This window comes from Malus sylvestris (genome assembly GCF_916048215.2).
Source record: "Malus sylvestris chromosome 14 unlocalized genomic scaffold, drMalSylv7.2 SUPER_14_unloc_1, whole genome shotgun sequence".
Classification (NCBI taxonomy): Eukaryota; Viridiplantae; Streptophyta; class Magnoliopsida; order Rosales; family Rosaceae; genus Malus; species Malus sylvestris.
In genome coordinates, this window is record NW_025920905.1 from 61,606 (window position 1) to 74,566 (window position 12,961).

The 12,961-nt window shown below is 39.7% G+C and overlaps 1 protein-coding gene across 2 annotated transcripts; it reads right to left on the bottom strand.

Annotated features, from left to right (window-relative positions):
* Positions 1–152: 152 nt before the first annotated feature.
* Positions 153–3,692, bottom strand: LOC126613624 (uncharacterized). Of its 2 annotated transcripts, none has more exons than XM_050281199.1 (2): positions 2,492–3,692; positions 153–1,793 (listed from the first exon to the last, which is right to left on the bottom strand). In XM_050281199.1, exon 2 carries the CDS (start codon positions 825–827, stop codon positions 153–155), a length of 675 nt encoding a protein of 224 aa, XP_050137156.1. In that variant the 5' UTR covers positions 828–1,793; positions 2,492–3,692. The 2 variants fall into 2 exon arrangements, with proteins under 2 accessions (XP_050137156.1, XP_050137158.1); XM_050281201.1 differs by lacking the exon at positions 2,492–3,692 and adding an exon at positions 1,794–1,966 and having other exon boundaries at positions 153–1,575.
* Between the last annotated feature and the right edge of the window lie 9,269 nt (positions 3,693–12,961).

The following is a 12,961-nucleotide window of genomic DNA, read 5'->3' on the forward strand; positions in this document are numbered from 1 at the left end:
AACAAAAGAAAATTCAAAGAACTTAGCGAAGAAGGCTTTGGTGTATTTAACACAATACGTTGAAATGAAGGAAAGCTTATTTATTGATATCCCCGATAAGCTACAAATATGTACATATACATGAGTCAAAATAAACACACAAGAGGGAGCCTTCACAAAGGTTGCTTAGGAGAAGTCTCAGCAGTCCGTAGAGCCCCAGAAAGAGAAGGCACCGGAGGGGGATCATTTGGAGCCTCAGTATTGGACAGAACCCTAGAAGGAGGAGGCATCAGAGGTTGATCATTTGGAGCTTCATTACGCGGTACAGCCCCAGAAGACGAAGGCAATAAATGCCTTTGGAACAAACCCACAAATCTCTGATGATCAAGTAAAACCTGACCATCAGTTTCCTTCATCTGGTCAAGCTTCCTCTTCATGTTTGTAGCATAGTCATGTGCGAGCCGGTGCAACTGTTTATTCTCATGCTTGAGCCCTCTAATCTCCTGTTTGAGACTCATCACTTCAGCCGCCAATGATTCAACTTGGCGGGTTCGAGCAAATAGGCGTTGGGCCATATTAGACACAGAACCTGCACATTGAACACTGAGAGCCAGCGAATCCTTAACAGCTAACTCATCAGACCGTTTGGAAAGTAGTCTGTTATCTTTGGGAGTGAGAAGGTTCCTGGCCACCACCGCAGCGGTCATATCATTCTTCATCACGGAATCCCCAACGGTAAGAGGACCAGTAGGGGAGACGAAGGATGGGCGCCATATGTTGTCTGGAGAAGGCGGGGCTGCCTCTTCAACAAGGTTCAAGTCAAAACGACGGTCGGAGGGGCCAGACATTTTCAAAGGTGTTGAAGAGAGAAGAGGTCGGACAAATCAAGATCTTAGAAGTGCAAGAATGAAGCTTCTACTGGTGGAGATTCAAGTGTGCTTTGGAACTTAATGCCAGCCCCTATAAAAATCTGCACTCGACGGAGCTTCAGAAATCGAAGAGGCGCCTGCTCAGAAATCGAAGAGGCGTTTGCTTTCTCAAAAGCTGGGCTGCTTAGAGATCACGAGGGTTGATCTCAGAAATCGAAGAGGCGTTTGCTTTCTCAAAAGTTGGGCTGCTCAAAGACCTCGAAGGCTGATCTCAGAAATCGAAGAGGCGCTCGCTTTCTCAAAAGCTGGGCTCCCCAGAGACCACGAGGGCCAATCTCAGAAATCGAAGAGGCACCTACTTTTCCAGCCTTGTCAGCACCTGTCACACGCACACTCAGCTTTGCGGAAATTATGGGCATTCTGTCGAAGACTTCTGGGGAAGTAGAAAACACATGAATCTTACTGTTCAATCACCCACTTCCCACACGCAACAATAGCTCATGGGTACCACAGATAACTTTGCCAAAGTTCTCTGCCAAAGTTGAGCACGTGAAGCTTGCAGCTTCCACTACATCGCTCTGACCAAGAAGGGTAAAAGAATAGCAAAGAAACAGCACTAACAAAGTTTAGACCCATAAATTTTGAAGGTCTAGCTACCATATTATTACCCACAAGGGTAAAGGAATAGTACCACTGCTGGATAATTGGAAAGTCCCTGTGTGTCAACCTATGTGCTTCGTGGCAAGGTAGACTAGCAAACATGCCCAACCTTTACTCACATTCGAGAAAACACTCCCAATAAGATTGCTTGCTCCAAAATCGAAGAGGCACCGTCCTCCGAATCTCGAGAGCCAGACTCCCAACATGACTTCTTTCTTAAAAATCGAAGAGAGGGTAAAGGAACAGTACCATTGCTGGATAATTGGAAAGTCCCTGTGTGTCAACCTCTGTGCTTCGTGGCAAGGTAGACTAGCAAACATGCCCAACCTTTACTCACATTCGAGAAAATACTCCCAACAAGATTGCTTGCTCCAAAATCGAAGAGGCACCGCCCTCCGAATCTCGAGAGCCAGACTCCCAACATGATTACTTTCTCAAAAATCGAAGAGACACTGCTCCCCGAATCTTCGAGAGCCAGACCCCCAGCATGATTGCTTTCTCAAAAATCGATGAGGCATCGTTCTCCGAATCAATCGAAGAGGCGCTCGCTTTTCTCAAAAGCTGGGCTGCTTAGAGACCACGAGGGCCGATCTCAGAAATCGAAGAGGCACCTACTTTTCTAGCCTTGTCAGCACCTGTCACACGCACACTCAGCTTTGCAGAAATTATGGGCATTCTGTCGAAGACTTCTGGTGAAGTAGAAAGCACATGAATCTTACTGTTCAATCACCCACTTCCCACACGCAACAATAGCTCATGGGTACCACAGATAACTTTGCCAAAGTTCTCTGCCAAAGTTGAGCACGTGAAGCTTGCAACTCCCACTACATCGCTCTGACCAAGAAAGGTAAAAGAATAGCAAAGAAACAGCACTAACAAAGTTTAGACACATAAATTTTGAAGGTCTAGCTACCATATTATTACCCACAAGGGTAAAGGAACAGTACCACTGCTGGATAATTGGAAAGTCCCTGTTTGTCAACCTATGTGCTTCGTGGCAAGGTAGACTAGCAAACATGCCCAACCTTTACTCACATTCGAGAAAACACTCCCAACAAGATTGCTTGCTCCAAAATCGAAGAGACACCGTCCTCCGAATCTCGAGAGCCAGACTCCCAACATGACTACTTTCTCAAAATCGAAGAGAGGGTAAAGGAACAGTACCATTGCTGGATAATTGGAAAGTCCCTGTGTGTCAACCTTTGTGCTTCGTGGCAAGGTAGACTAGCAAACATGCCCAACCTTTACTCACATTCGAGACAACACTCCCAACAGATTGCTTGCTCCAAAATCGAAGAGGCACCGCCCTCCGAATCTCGAGAGCCAAACTCCCAACATGATTACTTTCTCAAAAATCGAAGAGACACTGCTCTCCGAATCTCGAGAGCCAGACCCCCAGCATGATTGCTTTCTCAAAAATCGAAAAGGCATCGTTCTCCGAATCTCGAGAGCCAGATAGCACAGACCACTTTTTCAAAGTGCTCTGACAGAGTTAAAACATGTGAAACTGGCAGCTCCCACTACCGTGCTATGACCAAGCAGGGTAAAGGAATAGCATTACTACTTCTTAGGGAGACTCCTATATATGTCGACCTCCATCCCCAACAGACAGGCAGACCTGCAAAAATGCTCAACCCTTCATCATATCTGAGAGGGCACTCCCAACGAAGCCTTTCGAAATATTCAGCTTTCCTTCCCCCCGATAATACCTCTGCAAACAAGCTATACTAGAGCAAGAATATCTCATATCATCAGGGTTAAAAGCAAGAGTATCCCATATCATGCTTTTTCCCTGTCTTTTCCTTTGGCCTTGTTTTTACCTGCAAGACAAGGAGAAAGAGAGCAATCAGTCAGCACTTGGAATCAAGCTTCCAGCCAGGAACTGACTGCCTGGAACCCCTTACCTGATTACTTACCTAGCATTGCTCTCGAGTACTCATCTTCAACATCTTATATTTCCAGGGAAGATTCCGCATCTGCTTGAGGAACAGATAGGGCAAGTGCGAAGGATACAAGGAAGCATGTGGAGACAAGCGTAACAGCACACGTGCCGATACATCCATTACTCTGTCAAAAGCAAAAGTATCCCATATCAGCAGGGTGGAACGTACTCTAGATTTGATGGACTTGTTTTGACCCTCAAATTCTTCAGTCGGCCTTATACTCTGGAGGAAACCAGAAAACCCTCCAGCTCAGTTCAAGAATAAGCCTGTGGAAAGTTACTTCTTCAAAAGCAAAAGTATCTCATATCATCTCTTCTCATTTTTCTTCTCTTTATCCTTCATGCTGCTGCAAGATGGGGAGAAGGTGAACAATCAGTCGGAGCTCTGATTGCTTACCTTGTCTGTCACCTCTTTCAGCAGACCCCCTAGCTCGGCGACTTGGGGGACTCCTACTACATGGTTTGTATCGCGCTTGACCAAGCCTGAAACTACAAGTAAGCTTCAAGTGAAATTGATACATTACCTTGTGCATCTCCACCAGTTAAAGATACCACCCCTGGATGGAGGAAGAGTACTTCCAGAGAAGATGCCACATCTACCTATGAGACAGATAAGGCAAGTCAAGACGACACCACACTCCGATACTTAGAAGTTTCATGATTACGAGATCATTCTCCCACAATATTTCCTAATGTCATTTGTACTAAATCATTCACTTGTACTCACTAAAGGAGAGCTTGAACCTATGTACTTGTGTAAACCCTTCACAATTAATGAGAACTCTTCTATTCCGTGGACGTAGCCAATCTGGGTGAACCACGTACATCTTGTGTTTGCTTTCCTATCTCTATCCATTTATATACTTATCCACGCTAATGACCGGAGCAATCTAGCGAAGATCACAAAAAGCGACCGTTTTCGCTACCTAGGATCTATCTTGCAAGAGAACGGAGAATTAGATGGAGATCTCAACCATAGAATACGAGCTGGATGGATGAAGTGTAAGAATGCATCCGGCGTGTTGTGTGACCGTCGTAGGCCACTGAAGCTCAAGGGAAAATTTTATAGGACGGCAATAAGGCCAGCGATGTTGTATGGCACAGAATGTTGGGCGGTGAAGCATCAACACGTACACAAAATGGGTGTAGCGGAGATGAGGATGCTTCGTGGGATGTGTGGGCACACGAGAAAGGATAAGATTGGGAATGAGGATATCCGAGGTAAAGTAGGAGTAGCCGAAATTGTAGGAAAGATGAGAGAAAATCGGCTCCGGTGATTTGGACATGTGCAAAGAAGGCCGAATGACGCTCCGGTTCGAAGATGTGACTACGGGACAGAGGTTCAGGGCCGAAGGGGTAGAGGAAGACCTAGGAAAACTTTGGAAGAGACTCTAAGAAAAGACTTAGAGTACTGGGATCTAACGGAGGACATGACACAAAACCGAGCGCAATGGCGTTCTAGGATTCATATAGCCGACCCCACTTAGTGGGAAAAGGCTTTGTTGTTGTTGTTGTTGTTGTAGGTTGCTGCAGATGGGGGCTTTGGATGTAAGGCGGTGGTTGGCAGACACTGAAAGCTTGATTACCCTCCTTATGGAAGGAACTTTGTGAACCATCAGCCTACTGGAAGGTTTTGCAATGGCAAATTGGACACTGACATCAGTTGTAAGTGGAAAATTTAGCTTCCAAATAAATTGCTTTTTATTTAATGTTGATCTGTGTAGTGTTTTTAGTTAATAGAAATTAACTGGTAATTAACAATATTACCATTTAGATGCCTTCAGTTGTTCTTATTGAAAGTATTAGTTGAATTCTACTATTTACAGCAAACCATATAAACAATGATATGTAATTCTAAGAGGAGAGATTTAATGGCATTACTATGTTTTTAGTTCGATTCAAGGATGCAAACTGTTAATTTCCTTTGCAGTTACTTTTATTTCAAGACACTGCACTCTTCTTTCAATCCCGCATTCTTATGAATCCTCGAAATATTATTTTTGCGCAGAATTACTTTGCCAAATCCACATTACAGTGTTAAAATTGAGAATTTTTAAAATAGTATGATTTACTTGGAATCTGACGGTGCTAAACTGCAGCAAATAAATTTTTCCTGTTGTATTGAATTTTCGAAGGGCTTCCTTTCCACTTTTGATAACTCAGCAGCTACAAGCAAAGCAGAGAGTTTTTTATTCAAGAGCAACAATCCAGAACAATTTCCATGGGAAGAGTCATGGATTCCTATTTCTTAGCTCTCACTGCCATTGTCACTGTAACACTCTCTCTCTTCCTCTGAAAGATAAATCTGAATTTTTGAGCCCTGATTTGTTAGTTACACAGTCCTTGGAACGGAATACAAACACAACTCGACAATAGGGTCTTCATGTTGTCCCACATCGGAGGATTATTATAAAATTTATAAACTTTATTAGGGTTTACATTAGGCTTTTCATCTCCAAATAATTTTTTAAATTTGGTTCCCTTATGGCTCAGATATGCATACAATCATCGTTTGGAATTTGGTTTTGACTGCAAATTTGGAATTTGGTGTTTATAGCATTTGATTTTCCCGGATTTTCTACATGTTTTTGTGATGACACGAGGGACGAATTCTAGGATCGAGGTGAAAGGATTTGGAAGAATCAGATATGCCTATTCATTTGCAAGGTGATTGTTTTACAGCTTAAAATACCGTGCGAGTTTATTTCACTAACATTGCATTGGTTTTTTAATTTGATATGTTTTTTTGGTGTGTGAAAATCGAAGAACTTTTAAATGTTTGCAAATTTGGTTGACACTTAAGTGCAATTCATTTTGGTCAAGGCTTTGGTTTGTGGCCAGTTGGAATTCATTTAGCTAAAATAAGATAAATCTCTTTTTGAGCGAATCTGGGGTTTTGTTAGGTGTGGGTTCTTTTGGCCTAATTTTTTTTTTAATTGATTTGGGGTTTTGTTTTGTTTGGTTTGCTAAGATTTGGTTCCCCAAAATTAGTTTTACATGCAATAAGAATACTGCGGATCAAATTGTAGGTCCAAACGTGTTTTGAAGTAGATGTATATACCTGATGAATTGCTTAAACATGATCTGGATGGTAAACCTTCTGTTGATATACCAAGCTGCCCAGTTTTAGTGTTTGTTGATATAAAAGATGAAAAGCTTGGAGGGATCAATTATTTTTCTTCTTTTGTTGTTGATTGAGGTGGGTTATAGGAATAAGGTGACGTTTTAGAGTTGAAATTGTTAGTGTTTTTCGTGATGCTCTTTCCTTTTCTTCTTAGTGAAAAAACATACTAAAATAACAACGCAATGGTGGTGAGAATAAGCGTTCTCAGGTATCTATGGATGTGTGATATGAATTAGGTGGATGATGTTGAAGCATCAGTCAATAAAAAACAAATAGGATCTCAGATATTATACATTAATCCTTACATTAGTGCTTGAAAGATTAGTTGTTGAAACAAGAACAGCACACATTTTTTGCTTTTTTGTTTAGCTGTTAAAACACGTGTCTGGCCTGCTGGACGTATATTTTGCTATCTTAACTTGAAGGGCAATATAAGTGTTAAATGCATGTTGCTTATGTTTCTCAAGAAACAGAGCATTTTTTGCAACTGTTTCTTTTGTAAACAGCTCAGTTGAATGTATATAAAACCCGAATTGCTCATCTTACCGACACCTTTTACTCATCTATCTCTTTTATTCGTTTATGATTATGTTGAATTTATTTTTTTAGGTTAAATGTCTCATTCATGTGGTTAAGGCTGGTGCATTCAAGTCCCGCAGCAACGCGCGAGCATTTTTGCTAGTAACCTCTATTCTCAGAGGAACGAGTGACTTAACAGAGACTAATCCAAAAATATCTAAAGAATGTGATCTACAAACAAATAATGTAGATATGTAAAGCACTGATTGCAGTATTGAATTGTGCTGGACAAGGGTGGGAAATTTTGCTATAAATCAATTTACCGACCGAACCATACCGGTCAGTTCATAATGCTATAGTATAATTTTTGCATTTTTTTCATAATCTGTTGGCATTATTGTGACATCCCACATCGCCCAGGGAAGTGATCCTTAAATGTATATTCTCATCCCTACCTAGCACGAGGCCTTTTGGGAGCTCACTGGCTTTGAGTTCCGTAGGAACTCCAAAGTTAAGCGAGAAGGGGGCTAGAGCACTCCCATGATGGGTGACCCACTGGTAAGTTGCTCGTGAGTTCCCAGAAACAAAACCGTAAGGGTGTGGCCGAGACCTAAAGCGGACATTATCGTGCTACGATGGTAGAGCGGGCCCGAAAAGTGGTCCGCCCCGGCCCGGGATGTGACAATTATACCAAACCGACAATTAATGGTATGGCTTTGGAATTGGATTTTGTATATTGGCGGAATGCCATACCTACCAATATATATATATATATATATATATATATTCTATTTAGATGTTTTAGGTATTTTTTACATGCTTGACATGTGAAGAACTGGAAAATTGTAAGTATTGATATATTTTTTCTAATTCTAATTATAGCACTTCAATCCAATGTTTATTGATATTTTTAATTTATTATTCAATATTACTTCTTATTCTAGCTAATCATATTTTTTTATGTAACATTTGAACTGAAATAGTTAATGGTTCTACATTTCAAGCAGGAACATCAATTCTAAGTGCCTCAAAGAATTGATTCATGAAAGATTTCACATGCATTGATTGCTGCTACTTCAATGAATATGCATTATCAAAACAAGAAGTTATTTGTTTTGGGATTATAATAAGGAGATCTTATAACCATAACCATACTTTTGAGTTTCAAGTTTTTTGTTTATGCATTAGTTGCTACAATTGAATTTATAAAATTATATTAGTTAGACTTTTGAGTTTGTGAAACTTATAACTATTTGGATTATGTTTGCTGACATTGTTGTTGGCTTGAGTTTTGTTTTGATTTTCATTTTAATTTGTTAGGTCATGAATATGTTGGCTTATCATCAATTGAAAAATTGCAGCAACTTCTTTTTTTCTTTTTGGGTTTGTTGTTTACGGGTCAATGCATGGTCTTCAATTGTTGTTTTTGTAGCTTATTTGCAAACCATTGGTTGTGCCATTTGTCAACCGAACTAACCAATAATTTCGGTTGAACTGATTTTTAGCAACTGCAAAAAGACGGTTGGCTAGCGGTAACTAATTTTCGGTAATTATATATATACGGCCGGCAAATGGCACAAGAAATTGGCACGGTTTGCCAACCAAACCCAGCCCTAGTGCTGGAATCTATTCTCAGCTTTTTGTATTTTTGCTATCGCTTAAACCTTTTGTGACAAATATATGCCACAACTTATAAAAAATAAAAAAAAGGTCAAATATTGAAGAAAGATAGAAAAATATGAATGAGAATCCTCTTTGTGAAGAGTTCAAGAATTTTCTAATTATATTCATTTATCGTACTTGGTGCGATGGCAAGTGCCTTCGCCCATGAGCGGTAGGTCTCGGGTTCGAGACTTGGGAGCAGCCTCTTCATAAATGGGGGTAAGGCTAGCCGACATTCACCTCTCCCAGACCCTGCGTAAAGCGGGAGCCTTGTGCACTGGGTACGACCTTTTTGACCTTTTTTATTCATTTATCGTAAATCGTGCGACCAAACTCACTGATAGCCAACGTCCACCAAATTCCCACGAGGAGCATTTTTACTCACCATAAACTATGGTGTATGCTCACCATAAACTATGGTGTATCATTTGACACGTGTCCTTTTAACTAACTATGATTAACTTTAATATTAAATGTTCCTTTTCTAATTTTGAAAAAAAATTAACTATGATTAAGTGAAATGACACATGTCAAATGATAAGATATATGGTGAGCATACACCATAGTTCATAATGATGAGCAAAAATGCATCCAATTCCCACGTGTAGTTTTTTCCACTTGAATGCCGTGTGAACTTTTTTTTCATGGACAGTAATGACCCCCAACTACACCATCATTTGACACGTGTCCTCAATCTTGTCAGCATCCATGATCTATGGCCTTACATTGGCTAAAGTGACAATATTCCTACAATGTGGAAACACAGAAGGGAAGTTCTGTGTCTTCCACTTCTCTCAATAAGAAAAGCGGCAAGCAACCTTAATCCTTAAGCTTTACCGAACTCCAAAACCCTCCATCCATTTCAATTTCTACCCTAATTTTTGGATTTTCATGATCTTCTCCAATTGCTCTGGAGCACGATCATAAAGGTAGATTCAATTTCATATCAATTTCTGTACTTTTTATATATTTTAAATTGGATTGAATTTCTCTAATGGGTACCTTAGTTTTCTTACCGAAGTACAAAAATTAGGTCATTTTCTTGAACATCTCGTTTCTGTTAGTGGGATGCGCTTTCTTGGTTGTACATTCCCATGCTTCAGACTTTTTGTTTCTAAGCACTTCTGGGGTTTCCAGATTTTCTGATTCACTAGATTGCAAGGGTTTTCTTAGTTTAGATGACTACAAAGCAAAGTGCTTTTACCTTAAATCCAACAACTCATGTGTCTCCCAAGGCTATATAAACTACCTTAACATTTTCTACTGCAATTTTGGAACTTTTTCTCAATTGGGTTATTGCTGTATGTTTCTTTGGCTTCTGGTTTTGTTCTATGTGTTGGGGAACACAGCTTCTGAGTACTTATGTTCTTCACTTGATAGTTTATCTAGGTTGTTAAAATTGTCCACCACATTTGCTGGGGTAACTCTGCTTTCTCTTGGCAATGGAGCCGAGCCCCTAATGTAGATTCGGCTGTTTTGATTGATTTACGAAGAATTTCTTTTAGCATGATCTAATATTATTCATTTAAAACGTGTAAGTCATGCGTAGCACGTTGTGGTTCAAAGAGCGCGTGCATGAAAGCTAGCATATATATATATATATAGGAATCTCTTCCCAAGAGGGATCCCTATTTTTCAAAAAAAAAAAGAGGATCCCCTCTTAACCGTTAGAGTTGGCTTTAATAAAATTCTGTGATTAAGATTTTGTGGCCTGTGATTTAATCTCAACCACAGAATTCCATTCAAGTCAAATCTAATGGTGAAGAAGGTATTCCCATTTTTTTTGAAAAATTAGAATCCCTCTTGAGAAGGGGCTTCTATATATATATATATATATGTATATATGTTCTCCTTTGTATCCCTTTTATCTTACTTTTGTACGGCAGTTGTTTTTAGTCTAACATGGGCCTAGCATCAAATTGAAAAATGAAACAAAAGCATTTAGACAACATTGTTGATGAAATGGTCAAGTGGGGGAGAATGTGGATTGAAAAATTGTATTATCCGTCTAATAAACTTGGCGTAAAACTGAGTCCAGTGACATTTTAAATTTAGCTAACTCCACTTATTGAAATGAGACTTTGTTGTTGTTATCTATTCAATAAATTTATGATTGTAGCATGATAAACTAGTGATGCAAGAAAATTTCTTTTTAAGATAAACGAGTGACTTGACAAAGACTAATGAACCCAAAAATTTCTCAAAGAATGTGATCTACAAACAAATAATGAAGAAAGTAAGAAAAATGTAAAGCGCATTGCCCAAGGAGGGACAGACCGATTTTGAAGCTTTGATTGTGACGCAAGTCTTTTTCTTTGCTTTCACAGCTCAGATACTAAACTCACCCTGATAGCCGACGTCCACCAAATTCCCACACGTGTAGTTGTTTCCGCTTGAATACCGTGGTAACTGCTTTTACTCGAGAAATTTTCCCTGGGACGGTTGTGGGCCCCAACGGCACCATCTTTCGACACGTGTCCTCAACTTGTCAGCATCATGATCTATGGCCTTACATTGCATGAAGTGACAGTATTCCTACAATGTGGAAACTCAGAAGGAAAGCTTTAAATGCTCTGTCTCTTCCACTTCTCTCCCCAAGAAAAGCAGCAACCTTAATCCTCCAGCTTTACCAAATTAAAAAAACCCTCCATCCATTTCAATTTCTACCCCTTTATATTTTTGTAATTTTCCTCAATTTCTACCCTACATTTTTGGATTTTCATTATCTTCTCCAATTGCTCTGGAGCACAATCATAAAGGTAAATTCAATTTCAATCAATTTCTCTACTTTAAAAAAAATTAGATTAGATTGAATTTCTCTAATGGGTACCTTAGTTTTCTTACCAAAGTACAAAAACTACATAATTTTCCTGAACATCTCGTTTCTGATAGTGGGATGCGCTTTCTTGGTTGTACATTCCTATGCTCCAGATTTTCTGGTTCTAAGCACTTCTGGGGTTTCCAGAATTTCTGGTTCACTAGATTGCAAGGGTTTTCTTAGTTTAGATGACTACAAAGCAAAGTGATTTTACCTTAAATCCAACAACCCATGTGGTAAATTGGTGACGTGAAAGAATCTCTTCTTGAGACGAACGAGTGACGTGATACAGACTAGTGAACCCCAAAGTTTCTCAAAATTTTCCCCAAGGCGTGCGACACACATTTGTGGTAGAGAATTAATCTGTAATCCTATTGGCTTAATTAGAAATTGTTCTCTTTTTAAGCCTAAGGGCTCTATGTAACATAGTGTGAGAATTCACAAAGCGGAAATAGAAATTAGAGAGAAAAGAATTAGGTTTTCCAATTTAAAGAATTGAAAAACAAAACACCATACCAAATCCCCTTGTTGCAACACCTACCTAATGGATAAAGTTCTAGCAGATTGTCGTCTTCTTGCTTCACTAGTTGGAGATATATTCGTGTAGATACTGGTAGAGGGGTAACACTTTGGAGCCTTAACAATATTGAATGCATCCGCCTATGAAATCTAAAGGTTAGAATTCTAAAACTCAGAAGTTTATACATGTGTTCTTAATTTTATTATACCTGAACATAACCAATACATAAATTAAACGGAATCCAACATTCCGCTAACATGCATGTTAAAATGATTATGTACGCTTACGCCACCCGCCACACTTCTACAAATATGTACTAAGATAGTTCACAATCCAACATTCTTGTCCATTAGTCAAACTACACCAAGATGGTGTTACATTGCTTTAATGATAAAGCATTACCTTTGAGTACACTCATGGTCATCCGTACGCTTGATGCACAACGAGACCTATACCATCCAAAGATAGATGATGAAGAGGTTTAAGAACCCGAGGTTCCATACTTAATTGCAATTGGTACTTTGCTGTACTTATCTCAGTGTAGAAGACCTAACATCTCCTGCATTATAAATCTCAATCATGTGCCAACACGCAGACATTGAAAGGTGTTACATAAATTCTATGTTATCTTAATGGTACTGTGAGACTTGGACTTGTCATATCCCTACTCAAATTCGAGTGCAACCGTCCCTTCCTCACCCCCTCCACCCAGTTCTCGAGTTTCCTTTGTTGGTTATGTTGATGCTGGGTACTTATTTGATCCCCGCATGGCAATATCCTAAACGGGTATTGTTGGTGAAACCACAATTTCTTGGAGGCCTACTAAGCAGACTTTAGTTACTACTGGAAAGCATGACCCGTGCGTTGC

What these genes read in the sequence shown, in the direction of transcription:
- LOC126613624 (XM_050281199.1), bottom strand. Translation starts at nt 827, where the DNA reads ATGTCTGGCCCCTCCGACCGTCGTTTTGACTTGAACCTTGTTGAAGAG.